This window comes from Setaria italica, chromosome IX (genome assembly GCF_000263155.2).
Source record: "Setaria italica strain Yugu1 chromosome IX, Setaria_italica_v2.0, whole genome shotgun sequence".
NCBI lineage: Eukaryota > Viridiplantae > Streptophyta > Magnoliopsida > Poales > Poaceae > Setaria > Setaria italica.
Genome location: NC_028458.1, coordinates 58,527,604 through 58,545,340, shown reverse-complemented (window position 1 = coordinate 58,545,340; position 17,737 = coordinate 58,527,604). Strand labels below are relative to the sequence as shown.

The following is a 17,737-nucleotide window of genomic DNA, read 5'->3' as shown; positions in this document are numbered from 1 at the left end:
CCGAGCAGCCGCCAGCAGCCGCCCACCCCATCACCCCCCTGTCTCTCTCTCTCTACGTCCCTCTGCTGCGGCGGCGGCAGGATGGCGGCTTCGACGGCGAGGACGGTGAAGGATGTCAACCCGCACGAGTTCGTCATGGCCTACTCCGCCCACCTCAAGCGCTCGGGCAAGGTAACGCTACCTGACTCGCCTTTCACTTCGTAGAATGGTCGCGCCCAACGACAGTCACCAGTGCTGATCTTGTGTGAGTGCATCGGATTGCCGTTGCCCGTGCAGTTTTAGGAGCAACCCTCTGATATGCTGGCTTCATCGCGTGGGTTGGTCTTTTGGTTATACCAGTAGCCAGTAGAGGGATTTCGCGTTTGGCTTACTCTTGTTGGGCTTATCAGCCATTAACCATCTGGGTGGTATTGCGAGCTATGATTTTTGTTGTAGGATGATTCTAAATATACATAAGACTCGAGTTATAGGGCCCATCGATCAGGGAAAGGTACTTACCTTAGACAATATGTTGTGTGATTTGTGGGCATTTGATCAGTAGATTGGAGCATGATTTGTTGAAGCACTAGATGTACTCCCCCCCCCCCCCCTTTTTTTTTATCTTGCTCAGATTTATTGGGGTGCCAGAGATGCTGCTCTGCTGGGTCTTTTGGGCCAATGCGGAGGGTCAACTTTTTCTGTTGTAGGTGTAGTTTATTCTGTTCAATTCTAGATGTTCTGTTGGAGGGAACCATTGATTGTATCTGCCTGTTTGTCAAGGGGGTCCTATTATCCATATACTTGGGATGAACGCATGTTTTGTGAATGCTTAAAATTCCCTGAGCACAACAGGACCCCTATGAGGTGATTTATTTTGTTTCTATTGATATCCATCAAAGATAGTCTGTTCTGTTCGAAAGGGGTGTTTCAGGATTTAAACCCTTAGGGTTTAGACAATTGGGTGCTTATAATTCAACAAGCATTTCCCTTCCAAACAGGCTGGAAATGGCTATGATATGGCTTTTTTGTTGGAATTATATAAAACATTTATTGTTTTAACATAACACTATTCTGCTCATTACGCTCAAGTGTTGCTACTACCAAGCTTTCTTTTTGTTTAGTTGGCTTTTAATTCAAAATCGTAGTTACAGTTTTTGTTGCTTCAAGAAACAAAGCTTATGTGTTATATTAGCAACCAATTAGATTATAGATGTGAGGTTGGGAGAATGTGTTTCTTCTCTTTTGCATTAGTTATCTGCTATGGATAATGACAATATTCCTGTGTTGCTATGTGGAATTTCTTAGAATTATGATGCTTTGTCTTCTGTTAGATGGAGCTTCCTGAGTGGGTTGACATTGTGAAGACTGCGAGGTTCAAGGAGCTCCCTCCTTATGACCCTGACTGGTACTACACCAGGGCTGGTGAGGAATCCTGTTCTCCCCTATATCATTTATGGACTTTAATATCCAGAATGTTGCACCTCAATCAGATTTCCAATTTTCTTCCCCTGCAGCCTCCATTGCAAGGAAGATCTACCTGAGGCAAGGCATTGGTGTGGGTGGCTTCCAGAAGATCTACGGTGGCCGCCAGAGGAATGGCTCCCGTCCACCACACTTCTGCAAGAGCAGTGGTGCCATTTCACGCAACATCCTGCAGCAATTGCAGAAGATGGGCATCATTGATGTTGATCCCAAGGGGTAACTGAAATGCTCTGTGCCTTATATTCTTGCTTGATTGTTTTTCCAAAGTCATGGAAATGTGCTTATTGTTGTTTTGTTGTTGCCTTGCAGTGGACGGCTGATTACTTCCCAGGGAAGGCGTGATCTGGACCAAGTGGCTGGAAGGGTTGCTGTTGAAGCTTGAGCAGTCTCATCTTCTGTTTGAGTTATGTCTTGTTTGATGGTTGAGATGGCCGCTTTGAATTAGGTCTTGTGCTGCCTATTTTTGTTCAGAGAATTTAAAGTTTAATGCATAGCTATGGAGCAGCACTATATCTTCGCTGAATATCTAATGCAATATCAGAACTCCCGGAACCAAAGAAATTTGTTTGTGAAATGTTTGAGCTGAGATCCATGGTGCGTCTTCTTTTCGTACAGATCTAGTTCACTAATAGCGGCGTGGATTACTCCTCTCCCAATTTCGTTTGCTGGGTTTGAGGTTTTGAGTCCGGTCGGTGTTTACGGTTTCCTATCGTGAAGTTACTTCAAAATTCTACTGTGATCCAAAGTATATTTTTGAAAAAGGAACAAATAAAGTATTTAGCTTGCGTGGTAATCTGAATTTGTTTCCTGAACCTGTAGATGCAAAAGAAAATGGAAACACAATCAAACCGCTTGATTACTCTGTGAAAACTGAGACGATGCCAACATACTTAACTCAGTACCAACATTTCTACCAGTGCCCTGTACGAAGCAAACTTATCTGATAGCTGCAGCAGGCAACAGTTTGATTCTACTAGTGCTCTGTACAAAGCGAACAGATCTGATTGCTCCAGCAGACAACAGTATGATGGCGATGTCCAAGACATTTTTAGCTTTCCCTTCAGATACCACAACATGTCAAGCCACAGCATCAACGAATCTGGATCTATTCTTACGTTATAAGATGCAAGGCAACGATTTTATTTTATTACTTTGAAGCAAAAGATAAGAAGGCAACACGAGTGATCAGTGTTCTTGTGGTCAGGAGCTCAGGGCTAGTAAGCAGTACATGATCTTACTGCTCTGTGCTCATACCACGAGGAAAGCAAGGAAAACAAATACAATACATACGCACTGTGTCTGTAATCTACAACAGGAACCCAATTCAGGAGCGCTCTGCAAAAACTAACAAGTAAATTATCACAACATCTAGCTGTAATGATCTGGAGATCCCCGCAGGCAATATCTATGACCCGCTACTAATTCAGTTGCACGGTCCAATCCATGAAGTCCTCCACAAGACCCATCTGGAGGCTTGTAAGAGACTTGTATAGCTGCTGAGATACGACACCGACTCCTTGGTTGCCATATTCTACCCTGCAAGTGAAGACCATGGGATTTCAGAGTCCAGCATTGCTACACATTACTCTCTCAAAAATGGATCTTCCATTTTCTACAAATCAACAACACAACAATCATGTCATATGTTCTGTAAGTATGCGAGCAGTGTTGAAATTGCTGTACATACGGCTTCAGTCATCCATCTCAGAAGACACATCACTGCCCCTCGCACGTAAAACTGAATTCCATGTATTTTGCTTTAAATAAAAACAGGGAAAAGAACCCCAGTCCAAATGGCATGCGGTGCTACATTGAAGGAACCCACGAAAGAAACTAACACCCACACAATGAAGAAACTATGTCAGGTAAAATCAAGGTACAAGCGGAAAACAAAAAAATTATATAAATCAATCACATCAATACTTAAATGATCAGAAAAACTAGTACAAGAAGTATTTACTAGTGGATGGGGAAAGGTGGTTTTGCTCATCATGTGTTTCAGCAGTAACATCTTGGTGCTATTGCAAGAATGGGGAAATGCCTTACTCAAGAAAATATGTTTAACAGTGTTTTCACAAAAAGGACAAACGGCTTGTTCACCGCCCATGCATATTAAATACCAAATAAACCTGCAAGGCATAGGAGAATTGTCACCTTTTCCCCAGATATGTAATGCTCCCCACAGGTGACACCACAACAGCAGTTCCCGTGCAGAAAACTTCATCAGCGTTAAGCAATTCATCTACTGAGACTAGGCGCTCCTCAACCTTACAAGAAGCAAATTGCATTAGTTAAGAATACATAATATTACAGGCAGCATATGATGCCTACTTCACATATCCTTCTCCCTATGCTAATGAGTTACAGGCATGAAGTGTACGTGTGAAAACTATACATCTGAACAATTAAACTTTCAGCTACAACGCAACGCACTGGTAAGGCAGTCCTTCATTTCAAAGTTCCTGTGAATCCATGAGACTAATGAGCAATTTACCTTGAAGCCTTTGCTCTGAGCAACTTCAATTATACTTTTCCTGGTTATTCCAGGCAGTATTGTTCCTTTAATTGCAGGAGTAGAAATAACATTGTCCTGGTGAAAAAGACAAGAAAATAGGTCCATCATTCCATAGAATAGTATGTTTTATCAACCAAAGGATGTTTCATAGGTTAAGGAAAAAGTTGTGGATAACTAGAATGGTGATAAAAGAATATGGTTTTATCACTATCGTATGCTTTGAGCACTAAAACCTACTCTTAACAGCAGCTTGAAGGAGATATACTGCCAAAGTAACAAGGGCAGGAGTGAAGGATCATACTTTCACAACAAAAATATTGCAGGAAGAGACTTCTTCAAGATATTTGTCATGAACAGCATCCAAATAAAGGACATCAGAATATCCTTTGCTCTTTGCAATCTTTTGAGCTTTCAATACCTAGATAGTGATGGCAAAATGTGCAATTAATTTACCAAACTGAAACTACTCTCTATATATAATTTCAATAAGTGCTGATTCATAAAGTTACCGAGGCATAGTTTCCGATGGTTTTCACGCCTCCAGTTCCACCAGGGCTGGCACGGTGAAATTTGTCTTCAACAATCAAATTAATAGGAGACAGACCTTCCTGCACAATAAAGTTAAACAAAGTTAATTAACAAATAGACTGGCATTATGTTGAAAGAAACTGTTTTCGACGCATCACAGAGGATGAGTTCATATTCTAGGTGGTGCTGTGACAAGGAAATCTCATGACAAAATTACAATTTAAGGTATCCTTAACATGGTTCACTGAGCAGGAAAGAACACTGGTTATCATGATTTACTCTAGGTCCATGACTTTTTACATTTTGGATAAGTGCCACATAATTTAATGGTGGAGAACTCATCACGAACCTTGAAGTAATTCCCAACAGGGGACACAAAAATCATAAAGGTGTACTCAGGAGCAGGCGCAAGACCAAGAACAGCCCCGCTTCCCATTAGTAGTGGCCTAATATACAAGGAACCTTTACCAGTAGGAGGCACCTAGTTCAAGGGGGGAAATAAACACCATATGTTAGCGGAGGGGATAATGACTCATTAAAATAACATGTGTTTGAATAGGCATAAAAACATAAAGAAAAGTACTAACCCATCTTTTATTTGCCAAAACAGTTTGCTTTACAGCATCAACGAATTGCTCAACAGTTGGAGCAGGCATGCACATCCTCTCTGCACCAGTTATCATCCTTGTAGCGTTCTCTTCCGGACGAAACAACAGGATGGACCCATCGGTTTTCCTATATGCTTTTAGGCCTTCAAACAATCCCTGCATACCAGAAATATCATTGCTTAAGCACACAGTACTGGCAGGTCTTCAAAGATATCTAATTGCCAGGTTATCATTGTCCAAGATTCCCAACCCACTGGACTAAGAAACAAGGTGGGATGACTCCTTACTAACCTGTCCATAATTTAAGACTCCAGCAGATGGGCTCACTGCTATAGGTCCAAATGGTAGGACTTCACCTTTGGAAAAGTTTCCATCAGGCCCACATTTTGCAACATACATAAAATCAGTCTCGACAAGGCCAAAGCCAAGGTTTTCCCAGTCCAAATCAACCACCTCAGATGTTTCCCTGCTAAGAGTTAAAGCATCAGTGCAGAGCTAAAAGTGACGAGCGCATGACCGGTACAAATTTAGCCGAACCACAACCATGCCAATGATGAAGTGCATGTTAGTAAGCAATATAGTTTGTAGCTCAGAGTTACATACATGTAGTTAGTTGCTAAAGAAGCCTGGCATTTTGTCACGCTAGGAACCTTGTAAGTGGGACTTGGCATTGAATAAATGTGGTTCCGGATCTGCAGATTAAGAAAAACATGAAAGAATCATCTATTAGAATCAGAAGGCCGGTGAAAGTAATCACAGTGGAAGTGATTGAAGTTGTCTCGATTCTTTGGCATCTTTACAAGGAACTACAAAAGTATTGTAGATATATCCATCTGAAGCAATCAAATGGGGATCGATTCCGATTCTCGGGCCAGGGAGGTAAAGCAAGATGGGGGTTTATCTGGAGGACCACGCTAGGGAGTCTATGCAAATTCAGAGCAATATTTTATCCACTTTTCTTTCCTTTTTGATAGGTTATCCTCTTTTCTTAGGATTAAAAAAAAAGGAGGGGTGGCCATAGTGCCATCCATGTAAAAAAGTGGTAAACATAGGTGAAACAAACTATTAGTAAGGGAATCAGAGCACTATAATGCCATGGACCATGTTCATTTAGGTAGGCAATAAGTTTTGACGCACACTGCACTAGTAGCAATTGGTAAACAACAACCCACGGAAGAGAGAAGACCAAAGGTCCAAAAGCAATTGCTCTTTTGAAGGCCCGCACCTAACCATGTCTGAAACCGCTTTACGCAAGCTAGAAGCTCCCTACCTCTCCAATCATCTAAAGATGTGAACACACACACACACACACACATACACTACTGTAGCAGATCGTAATGTTAAGCCAAGTTTGGGGGCGGGGGGACCTTAAGGCACGGCGAGAGCGAGTGGCGCGTCAGCCATCTTGGGAGCGGCGGGGCGGCCGGGAGGGCGCCGCGGGAGGCGAGGCCGGGCTCCATTTCCTCTTGTAGCGCAAGCTCACGCAAGCGAAACCAAGCGTGCGGGGAGGCCGGAGGCGGAGGAGCGAATGCGGCGGCGGCGGCGGCGGCAGTCAATGCCAGAGGGCGGTTGAGTCGCCGTCTGAAACTCAATACAATAGCCTGGCGCGTGAGGTGTATGCCTGGTCCCACTCCGATTTGGACCCCACACCTCAGTCGCTTTGCTGCAAGCTCAGCGACAGCAAGCGAGCATGCCGTTTTCTGCCATGGACCCTCTGGCATGGCTTCTACCGGCTCCTCAACCTTTTGGTAAACAAAAATCAGACGTCCCAGGTCATGTTACGACGGGAATTTTTGACGTGTTATATTGTTGCGGTAGACACGTGATGATGTTGCAACAGTGAGACCCTCCAACCCTAAAGACGGATATTGTGGTGGAAGTTTCTTGCATGTATTTTTATTGCGATATGTGTACAATGATGTTGCAAGGAATTTCAGTTGATATGTGGATGTTGAGGTAATTATTTTTGGTATATTAGACAGGAAAGGTGATGTTTTCAACAACTATTTTGGAATGTTGCAAAAAAAATATTTTGGATGTTTCAATAGTTGATTGCACCTTTCTAGTCCAATTAGCTAATTCTTTTTATTTTAATGTTTTTCTAAAATATATATATATACACTTTTATAATGTTGCAATAGTATTTTTAAACCGTGTTTATGTTTCGTGTCTTTTCATATAGACACAAACATATAGATAATTAATTACTTTAGGAAGCAATAATATAATGCATTTTAAAGTTGTTTTCACGCATCAACTTAGTGTTCTTCCGGTGACACGGTGATAGCCTAATTGACGTTGCCATGATGCGGCTGGCATGGACTATGAAGGAGTATTTGGTTGATCAATCATAATGCGAATCATATTTTAATTTCCTTTAGTATATATGCATATACATGTGGCGGAAATGAAATTCTTCAAGTAAAATAAAATACCTGATTGGTGGTGGCAGCATAGCAGGAGCCATTCTGCGCCATATATACTCCGTTAACCTGCAAGCTAATGTAGCTACCAATGCAATCTGATGTTGCTCGGCTCTCCTTATATAGCAGAGAGAGCATACATGCTGTGGCCCTTTTTAAACAAAAGACAACAATGGGAAAGGCCATCAGATCGCCAACGTTTTGTGCGTGGTTACTTAACTAACTAGACGCGTTGATGTTGTCAGTGATCGATCTTATGACATTAATAATTATCTCGTGGGAAGATAACCTAACTAAACAAACCTCTGAAAGTTAAACAATACGCTTGTGGTGGAGTGCTGGTCTTTTGCTTGCTGGTCTTTTTGAAAGTTAAACAAACCTATGAAAGTTAAACATTAATAGTATATCCTTGCCCTTAATTTGAGAGGAAGGCATGCTCTATTTCTGTTGCTTTTGAATCAAATGTGAATCAAATATCATTCACTGATACGAAATTGCAGCCCATATTAAAGCCCGGCCCATATACCTGTGAATTAATTACTCACAGGCCGGCCCGGTCGATCCAAAATCCATATAGGCCCAGCACTGAAGCCGGTAAAGCCAACACCTCGTCACCACCATCTCTCGTCGGTGCTACGTCTAACTTTGGCAACACAAGCCCAGCGGTTGCATGCATGCGTCCAGAAGAACAACAAGGCCTTCGACCATGCATACGCACGCACGAAGAGCACCGACCGACATGGCCGGAGCGCCGCGCGTTGGTGGCCGGGCGGTGAGCATATAATACCCAGCAGCAGCGGCCTTGGCTCCCCACTCATCACAAGCAACGACATTTATCCAACAAGGATCGTCGGAGATGGCCTCGACGACGTCGACGACGGTGATGGTGGCGGTGGTTGTGGCGTCGCTGGTTGGCGGCGCGGTGTGCGGCCCTCCCAAGGTCCCCCCCGGCAAGAACATCTCTGCGACGTGCGACGGCAAGTGGCTGGACGCCAAGGCGACGTGGTACGGCAAGGCGACGGGCGCCGGCCCCGACGACAACGGCGGCGCGTGCGGGTACAAGGACGTGAACAAGGCCCCCTTCAACAGCATGAACGCGTGCGGCAACTCCCCCATCTTCAAGGACGGCCTCGGCTGCGGCTCCTGCTACGAGATCAAGTGCGACAAGCCCGCCGAGTGCTCCGGCGAGCCCGTCATCGTCCACATCACGGACATGAACGACGAGCCCATCGCCGCCTACCACTTCGACCTCGCCGGCACCGCCTTCGGCGCCATGGCCAAGAAGGGCGAGGAGGAGAAGCTGCGCAAGGCCGGCATCATCGACATGCAGTTCCGCCGCGTCAAGTGCAAGTACCCCGCCGACACCAAGATCGCCTTCCACATCGAGAAGGGCTGCAACCCCAACTACTTCGCCCTCCTCGTCAAGTACGCCGCCGGCGACGGCGACATCGTCGCCGTCGACATCAAGGAGAAGGGCTCCGACGAGTTCGTGCCCCTCAAGCACTCCTGGGGCGCCATCTGGAGGATCGACAGCCCCAAGCCCATCAAGGGCCCCATCGCCGTCCGTCTCACCAGCGAGGGAGGAACCAAGCTCGAACAGGACGACGTCATCCCAGAAGGATGGAAGCCCGACACCGTCTACACCTCCAAGCTCCAGTTCTAATTCCTTTAATTATTTAATCCACCTCCACCAGTATATTTCCTTCCTTCCTTTTTTTTTCTTTCTTTCTATCAGTCAGGAGGATCGGATGATCATCCATCCCTCCATCCTATCTTTCCCTCCCTTAATATATAATTCATAAATAAAGGAGGCGCGCAGCAGCAAAACACACCCTCATTTATCACATTTTACAATATTCCTCAGCCCGTTGCGTCTTCACCATGTAATAACAATCAACTTATCATGTATGGTTAATGATCAGTTTGAATGGATCTTTTATGTTTTTTTGCATGCTCGCGACCCGGGCTGCCTATCGAAATGGTACCATCGTTAAGATCCTGTATGATAGAATGATAGAATATGAAATTGTTTATAAAAAGTTACATGTAAGCAAATCAAATATGAAAAGTGAATATAATCTAAATCATATAACTTACGATAAATTGCTCTAGGTCAGCATCTTCACATCCTTCATATCTATTATTTGCTGCATTTATTGAATCTTGCCCTATATTCAAATATGAAGTTAAATACAAATGCAACAAAAAAGGAAAACATCCTAGAATGGGTAGGATCATTACCTTTCTTTCTACCACTTTTCTTTTTCTTCCCTTTATTCTTTTCAAGGGAGATGGTCCCTCATTTACTCTTTGGGCCTTTTACCATCCGAGGAATTCTAAATGATATTTGACCTCTGAATGTGTTTGTAGCACAATCAATTGAAATTGGAGGAACCTCATTGGCTTTTTCTTGCATCTTGCTTAGAGAATTATCTGCTTCCAAATCCAAATTACCTATTGCATTCTCCAAATAATCAAGAAGTTATTTTGACCGTGAACACTTCAATGCAACGGATGTTGCCTTTCGTGAGATACGTGCAGCTTGGGTTTTCAAACTTTCCTTCTCAGATCCTTGTTTCTCAATATAGAATTCTCTCTTTGCATATTTTGTCCATCTGTTCAGTATATATTGTGATGGTAACACGAAAACATCGTTTACATTGAACACTCTGAGCGCATGCTTGCACAATATACCTATAAGATGTGGACGTCATATTTCAGCAATTTGTATTAGAAATTATACTATTGCAATTTAAACCTTGTATACATACCTATGGATTCGTACTTTTGGCAAGCACATGCAATGGTCAAATCTGCTTTGTTGAATACAACCGTTGCTCTATAGTCAGAGTACATATGTGTAACCATATATGTCAAAACTGAACCCTCGCTGGGTAACAATCTACAAGAAAATAAAAACTGTAACTCGAATTCTTTCTCAAATTCTTTAAACATCCTCCTTGTATATGAATCGGCCGCGGTCTTCAATAAAGGGATGCAAGTAACTAGGCTCTTTCGACGTGATTGGAAATCTTCATCCAACTCATTTTCACGAAGACTAACAGAAACCTTCTCGTATTCTACAAGGAGCTCCGAAAGACCCAATTTTCTACGAAATCTTTTCTTGAATACATTATTCATACCTTCACTCCTTTGAGTGGAGTTCATATCAGCTGTAAATGAGTCACGATGCACAGCAGCCCACTTTGCTCTCAAATCATATAGGTTTAACATCCATTCATTATCCTCAAGTTTGTAGTCACGCAACAATTCATCCCACTTCTTCTTGAAGTAAAACTCAGATCTGTCTTCATACACACATCTCTTAAAATCAGGAAGAAATTTCTCCGGATGCTCTTGAATTACATGACTGAGATGTTTAGCAGCATTTAAATAAATGTGCCATAAACAAAGACGATGGCTTATGTTTGGGAATACATAAGCAATTGCGCCCGCCATGGCCGCATCTTGATTAGTAAAAATTGTACTAGGATGCTTGCCTGACATTACTGTTAGAAAGGTTTCAAATAGCCAAACAAAAGATTCAATAGTCTCATTAAACAATAATGCAGCCCCAAAAATAATTGTCTGCTTGTGATGGTTGGTTCCCAGTAGTGGAGCAAAAGGCAATTCAAACTTATTAGTCTGAAACGTGGTGTCGAAAGACACGGCATCACCAAAACATGCGTAATCCATGATAGACTGACCATCTGCCCAAAATAAATTATCCATTCTACCATCTTTCTCATCTATTTCAATGGCATAAAAGAATGATGGATCCTCTATTTGCTTATTTTTCAAGTATTCCAACAATGTTTGTGCATCATTGGATTCTAAATACTTCTTGCTCTGTCGACCAATCTCATTGTTGCAATCCATCCGTGTGAATGGCACTTTATCAACTCCTCCATAAAATTGTACCATAAACTCAAACACCTGGGCTGGCTTGATCCCGCCGTCCCTCATTTGGTCAATTAGTTTCTTGTCTGCTTCTTCAACACTTCGTTGGGACCTCAGCTTCTGCCTTTTATTTGGACTAGCCAGGTAATGATTGTGATCAAGCACAACCTTATACACTGTCCACACCCCCTCCTTGCTAACACTAAATAGAACACGAGCATTGCAATCTGTCCTTGTAGTGTGTTTTGATGATTCTGTTTCTCCATGACCTTGATTACTGCAAACTATATGTTTGTGACAGATACTGCCATCTGCTCGGCGCTTTATGTCGCTCTTTCTAATACTGAACCCAATCTTGCCTGCATATGTGTTGTACATATCGTAAGCTTTCTCTTCGGATTCGAAAGACATTCCAACTTCAGGAACAATCAAAGTTTGTCCAACTTTATCAGCCACATGTTATATAATGAGCGTAGAGTTAAAAGATGCCTTAGAAAAATATGAAATATTATGATCTCACTTGAATTTTATTATTCAAGTTGCTTCAATTGCCTCATCTAGCGTTTCATTCACCATTGCTTCTATGGTGATCGACTCGGTATTCTCTGTATTATGTGTGACCTAGCATGTGCTCACGCATGTAAATGTGCTCACGGATTAGAAATAGGCGGAGGGCGTGTACAATCATCAAACAAAAAAAAGCTAACTGTACCTGAGTTATCTGCTGATCATTCGCTCCAGGTTCTCCAAGGAAGATGGCATCTGATGAGCGTGTGTGTTCCTAGCTTCCTGCACTTGGGAATTATATGTAACAGCATTATTCGCCTGTACAAGTATGGCTCATTAACATTTATATCTGCTAATTGTTGTTATGGAATGACCAAACGAAATGAATGAAAGAAACAATGGAGAGAGTAGTCGCCTTGGATCGGCAGTCGATGGGCATGGTGGTGCCGTTGACAGGGTAGTTGAAGAGGAAGCGGCAGGAGATGCACGTCCAGAACTGGAGCGAGGCGAAGATGCCCACCTTCCAAGTCGTACGTGCGCGCCTTCCACGACGGCGAGTGGGACGTGCCGGTGGAGGCGGCCGAGGAGGAGGCCGTGGGGACGAGCAGGAGGAACGGCAACTGATGTGATCACGAGATTACGCGAGCCGAGGACAACTGATCGCGAGGATCGCGGTGGACGCACGGTGAGCGAGCCGAGCTGAGCCGCGGATAGAAAGTACCACGCGGACGGGCGCACACGTCAATGAGCCAGCGACTATCGAGCCGAGCGAGGGTGCCTCCGTCCGATCCCACGCGGAGGGCATCGGGCGACTGCCGCAGTCCGTCTGCAGCCCGACTGACTGCATGCAACTTTTTTCCCATCTCTGGTCGGTGCTACGTCTAACTTTGGCAACACAAGCCCAGCGGTTGCATGCATGCGTCAAGAACAACAAGGCCTTCGACCATGCATACGCACGCACGAAGAGCACCGACCGACATGGCCGGAGCGCCGCGCGTTGGTGGCCGGGCGGTGAGCATATAATACCCAGCAGCAGCGGCCTTGGCTCCCCACTCATCACAAGCAACGACATTTATCCAACAAGGATCATCGGAGATGGCCTCGACGACGTCGACGACGGTGATGGTGGCGGTGGTTGTGGCGTCGCTGGTTGGCGGCGCGGTGTGCGGCCCTCCCAAGGTCCCCCCCGGCAAGAACATCTCTGCGACGTGCGACGGCAAGTGGCTGGACGCCAAGGCGACGTGGTACGGCAAGGCGACGGGCGCCGGCCCCGACGACAACGGCGGCGCGTGCGGGTACAAGGACGTGAACAAGGCCCCCTTCAACAGCATGAACGCGTGCGGCAACTCCCCCATCTTCAAGGACGGCCTCGGCTGCGGCTCCTGCTACGAGATCAAGTGCGACAAGCCCGCCGAGTGCTCCGGCGAGCCCGTCATCGTCCACATCACGGACATGAACGACGAGCCCATCGCCGCCTACCACTTCGACCTCGCCGGCACCGCCTTCGGCGCCATGGCCAAGAAGGGCGAGGAGGAGAAGCTGCGCAAGGCCGGCATCATCGACATGCAGTTCCGCCGCGTCAAGTGCAAGTACCCCGCCGACACCAAGATCGCCTTCCACATCGAGAAGGGCTGCAACCCCAACTACTTCGCCCTCCTCGTCAAGTACGCCGCCGGCGACGGCGACATCGTCGCCGTCGACATCAAGGAGAAGGGCTCCGACGAGTTCGTGCCCCTCAAGCACTCCTGGGGCGCCATCTGGAGGATCGACAGCCCCAAGCCCATCAAGGGCCCCATCGCCATCCGTCTCACCAGCGAGGGAGGAACCAAGCTCGAACAGGACGACGTCATCCCAGAAGGATGGAAGCCCGACACCGTCTACACCTCCAAGCTCCAGTTCTAATTCCTTTAATTATTTAATCCACCTCCACCAATATATTTCCTTCCTTCCTTTTTTTTTCTTTCTTTCTATCAGTCAGGAGGATCGGATGATCATCCATCCCTCCATCCTATCTTTCCCTCCCTTAATATATAATTCATAAATAAAGGAGGCGCGCAGCAGCAAAACACACCCTCATTTATCACATTTTACAATATTCCTCAACCCGTTGCGTCTTCACCATGTAATAACAATCAACTTATCATGTATGGTTAATGATCAGTTTGAATGGATCTTTTATGTTTTTTTGCATGCTGGCGACCCGGGCTGCCTATCGAAATGTATTTCCATAGGCGGCACTTAAGCCAACCGTCTCTTAAAACAGAAACGCTTCTGGAATCCTTGTTTTTAGAGGCGGTCCTCTAAGAGGACAGCCTCTTGAAATTAAATCGAATCATTCTTGTAGCCGGGTCATAAAGCAACTATCTCTGTGAACCCCTGTTTAGAGACCGGCCACATAAGCAACCACCTGTTTCGAGGTGTTTGATCTCCCCAACCACACTCTTCTCATGTGGAATTATGCAAAATAGAGGATGCGGTTCAGTAAATCCAGTGGGTGGACAGAGGGAGGCTCGGTCATGAGTATTTATCTTCAGGTAACCATTTGCCGAAAAAAATTCTAGATTTACTCACTTTCATTGAACTTGTATCAGGTAATTCATCAAGAAAATACAAAAATATTTATTGGGGGCAAGAACTGGATTGTGGATGATTTCTTTTCACTTACAAGAACCGCAACAATAATTGTTTCTTTAGTCACAACAAGTACTGTAGTATGCAATATTTTATATACTCAATTGAATCGCACAAATCACTACTCATTGGTCAAAATAATAATGTAAGGACTTGTGGATTCAGCGACATGAATTTGATCTATATTATTTCCTTCGGTTACAAGAACCATAGCTTAATTGTTGCTTCAGTTACAAGAACCATGGCACTAATTGCTGCTTGGGTTGTAGGAATCATAGAAGGATATTTTGAAACACTTCATATACTCGTCATGTTATTGAGGATGCAAACTAATACTCATCAGGTGCAGATGGGCTTGTAGCCTGGTGGTATCTCTCCAAGGGTGGAGTCTCACCAGCGGGTGTTCGAACCTTTGTCCTGCAAGCCTCTAGGAGGCGTGGGGCAGAGCGGAGCGGTGGAGCGAGGGGGCACGCGGGAGGGGCCGACGGAGGAGGAGGCGCGAGGTGAAGGAGGCCGGGGAAGAGGAGACGCGGGGAGGAAACCGAGGAAGAGGAGGCACGGGGCGGAGTGGTGTGGGGCGGCTGGTGGCCAGCGGGCGCGGGCGGAGCGGGTGGATGACCCGGGACTAAAGGACCCCCTTTCATTTCAAAAACTACATCCCGGATGGTTTTTAGAGAGATTTGACCCCTACCAACAGGGACTAAAGCTGAGTTTTCTACCAGTGATCACCATGACGGCTAGTGCATGGTGGCCTATTGCAGAAGCAGGTGGTGATATGGAGATTTTGGTGCAATGGAGAAGAGCGGGCGCATATGGTCGTTGCATTCAGGGTGCTGGTATGGTGACCTTTACTACCAGCATCAAAGAGGACGCTGCTGGCAAACAACCTACTATATTTTTTTTACAAGAAATACTCTACGTATTGTCGGATTTCTAGAAGACCACGCAAGGGTGCGTTGTTTAGAAAGAAAACTAATATTCATCGGGCAACGGTGTGCTTCGGTCAAAAAATATATATATCAGGAACTAGTGCATCATTCATAAGAATTATAGTAGAGATTATTACCTCAGTAACATGAATCCGAGAAATATGCAACATATATTTATACCCAATAGAACAACAAAAATGCTTATCATGCATATCGCTATATGACCATAGCATAGACCATTGACTTGCCTTCTGAAGATCGTGATTAGTCTACCGGTAGTTAGAAATATGAAAACAATGTCGATGAACTTATGTGCTACTTAAGGGCAGGATGGACGATTGGATGCATGGGATATTTATGGTGAGAGAAATCCACACATCGAGGATGAATGAAGAGGCGGCACAAGGTGACAACGATCAACATATGTCATTCGCCAATAATAATCTGATGATGACCGATAATTCCACACGAGCATCACGGTGGATGTCCGCGCCAACCACGAAGTAGATGGGTAAGGGTGCTAGTGATGAAGCGAGCACCTTGCCCCCAATCACAATCACTAGGGCGATTGAGGTGGGGTGCATCAATGTTGATGATGAAGGGACTCGAGCCCCTCGACATCGATCATCCACTGGTAGAGAACCCATCTTCCATCCATCCCTTTTTTCCCAGTTTAAATTTGGCCCGTGACTAAAGGTTCACCAACCGGGACTAAAAGTCAGCCACTGGCGGGAGGCTCACCAATCGGGACTAAATAGCTACTTTAGTTCCAGTTGTAAAGGCCAATGGTCTGGAGGGGCGTTTTGTACCGGTTGGAAATTCCAACCGGGATAAAAGACCCCCCTTTTTTCCAACCGGGATAAAAAGCCCCTCCCCACCCACCACGGCCCCCTCCCTCTTCCTTATCTTTCTCTCCTCCTCCTCTCTCCCATTCTTCCCGGCACTTCTCTCCTTATCCTCTTCTTTTTCTATCCTCCTCCTCTCCTTATCCTCTTCCTCTCTTTCTTTCCTCCTCCTCTCCTAAGCACTTCCAGGCGAGCGGGCGCTGCCGCCCCTCCCCTTCCCTCTACTGCCCCTCCCTTTCCCCCTCTGCTCGCCCCTCACTGGCAGAGGGGGAAAGGGCAGAGGATTAGGATCTGTAGTTAGTTAATTATAAAAATGATTAAACGACGGAGCCAAGTTTTTCAGATTATTTTTTTTAGAAAATGTTCGGAACTTTGTTTCCTTCAACAAAGGGCACACCTTCCATTTAACAGTTGCATCTCTTATAGCACTCCTCTCATTTGCAGAGTTATTTTAAACCCATCACTTGACAGATCGCACGGCCCTCGTGCCGACCACGTCTTTCCTGCTCGGCACTGTTAAGGATCTGTAGTTAGTTAATTATAAAAAGGATTAAACGACGGAGCCAAGTTATTTGATATGGCTTGGTGCTGACCTCGGAGCCTGGATGAATTGCTTGCTAGTGTTGTTCGGTCAATTAATGCCGTGAAAGGATATAGTGGAACTATGAGCAAAGATTTGGTGATCTCCATTGGAGAATTTATGTACAATCAACTTGTTGGTTCGGATGAGACAAGCAATGATGATGAAAAGTTTGCTACCCTGCCAGTTCTTTTTTCTCTAAGAGACCAGTGCAGATCTATATCTTCTAGGTACGTGCATGTTAACTGGGCATACTTTAGTATGTATTTAATATGTTATTACAAAAGCTCAATTATATTTTTATTGTAATGTAAAATATAAATATTTAAGCACGCGCGTGTCGCACGTGCATATTTACTAGTTTTATAAAAGAAATTATAGCTTTTCAAATTAAATTATGATTACATAAGAATAGTAAAATATATAAAAATAAAAAAATTATGGCATATTTACTAGTTTTTTTAAAAAAATTATAGCTTTTCAAATTAAATTATGATTACATAAAATATATAAAAATAAAAAAAATATGGCTTTTTTTAGGGGAGGCAATAGGCTGCACGTTGAGGGACGCGTTGAGCAGGGCAAGTAAACCCTCTCCCCTTTCCCAGGCTTCTCTGTCGATTGACTGCCACACGCAAGCCGTAATGGCCACCCTCCTCTCCTCTCTCCACCCTCCTCTCTCCTCCCTCCTCTCTCTCAGTCGCGGATTCGTATGCAGGTCACGTCGATCCTTCTCCTTTACTTTCTGGCCACCCGAGTAATTGCTACTTATTCTGCGAGTTGCTAGCTGCTGGAAAATGAAGAGGAAGC

The 17,737-nt window shown here is 44.8% G+C and overlaps 4 protein-coding genes across 5 annotated transcripts; 3 read left to right on the top strand and 1 right to left on the bottom strand.

The window, feature by feature from the left end:
• Positions 1–2: 2 nt before the first annotated feature.
• Positions 3–2,051, top strand: LOC101764338 (40S ribosomal protein S19). The gene is made up of 4 exons (XM_004986006.2): positions 3–171; positions 1,311–1,401; positions 1,494–1,677; positions 1,771–2,051. The coding sequence occupies exons 1-4, from the start codon at positions 82–84 to the stop codon at positions 1,841–1,843; spliced, it is 438 nt and encodes a 145-aa protein (XP_004986063.1). The 5' UTR covers positions 3–81; the 3' UTR covers positions 1,844–2,051.
• Positions 2,052–2,572: 521 nt separating this feature from the next.
• On the bottom strand, positions 2,573–6,800 carry LOC101764742 (branched-chain-amino-acid aminotransferase 5, chloroplastic). Of its 2 annotated transcripts, none has more exons than XM_004986007.4 (10): positions 6,480–6,800; positions 5,716–5,804; positions 5,404–5,581; positions 5,092–5,268; positions 4,854–4,985; positions 4,486–4,584; positions 4,278–4,394; positions 3,956–4,051; positions 3,616–3,728; positions 2,573–2,997 (listed from the first exon to the last, which is right to left on the bottom strand). In XM_004986007.4, exons 1-10 carry the CDS (start codon positions 6,570–6,572, stop codon positions 2,880–2,882), a joined length of 1,212 nt encoding a protein of 403 aa, XP_004986064.1. In that variant the 5' UTR covers positions 6,573–6,800; the 3' UTR covers positions 2,573–2,879. The 2 variants fall into 2 exon arrangements, with proteins under 2 accessions (XP_004986064.1, XP_004986065.1); XM_004986008.4 differs by having other exon boundaries at positions 5,404–5,578; positions 6,480–6,798.
• Positions 6,801–8,391: 1,591 nt separating this feature from the next.
• LOC101765415 (expansin-B11) lies at positions 8,392–9,408 on the top strand. Its single transcript, XM_012842870.1, has one exon. It carries the CDS (start codon positions 8,392–8,394, stop codon positions 9,196–9,198), a length of 807 nt encoding a protein of 268 aa, XP_012698324.1. The 3' UTR covers positions 9,199–9,408.
• Positions 9,409–13,017: 3,609 nt separating this feature from the next.
• LOC101763928 (expansin-B11) lies at positions 13,018–14,060 on the top strand. The gene has a single exon (XM_004986005.3). The coding sequence runs from the start codon at positions 13,038–13,040 to the stop codon at positions 13,842–13,844; it is 807 nt and encodes a 268-aa protein (XP_004986062.1). The 5' UTR covers positions 13,018–13,037; the 3' UTR covers positions 13,845–14,060.
• The last annotated feature ends 3,677 nt before the right edge of the window (positions 14,061–17,737 follow it).

Coding starts and splice junctions, on each gene's coding strand:
- LOC101765415 (XM_012842870.1), top strand. CDS start 8,392: ATGGCCTCGACGACGTCGACGACGGTGATGGTGGCGGTGGTTGTGGCG.
- LOC101764742 (XM_004986007.4), bottom strand. CDS start 6,572: ATGGAGCCCGGCCTCGCCTCCCGCGGCGCCCTCCCGGCCGCCCCGCCG. Junction 5,269..5,403: donor GAGTCTTAAATTATGGACAG/GTTAGTAAGGAG, acceptor TCTGGTATGCAG/GGATTGTTTGAAGGCCTAAA. Junction 4,052..4,277: donor GCAATATTTTTGTTGTGAAA/GTATGATCCTTC, acceptor CTTTTTCACCAG/GACAATGTTATTTCTACTCC.
- LOC101764338 (XM_004986006.2), top strand. CDS start 82: ATGGCGGCTTCGACGGCGAGGACGGTGAAGGATGTCAACCCGCACGAG. Junction 172..1,310: donor ACCTCAAGCGCTCGGGCAAG/GTAACGCTACCT, acceptor GTCTTCTGTTAG/ATGGAGCTTCCTGAGTGGGT. Junction 1,678..1,770: donor ATTGATGTTGATCCCAAGGG/GTAACTGAAATG, acceptor GTTGCCTTGCAG/TGGACGGCTGATTACTTCCC.
- LOC101763928 (XM_004986005.3), top strand. CDS start 13,038: ATGGCCTCGACGACGTCGACGACGGTGATGGTGGCGGTGGTTGTGGCG.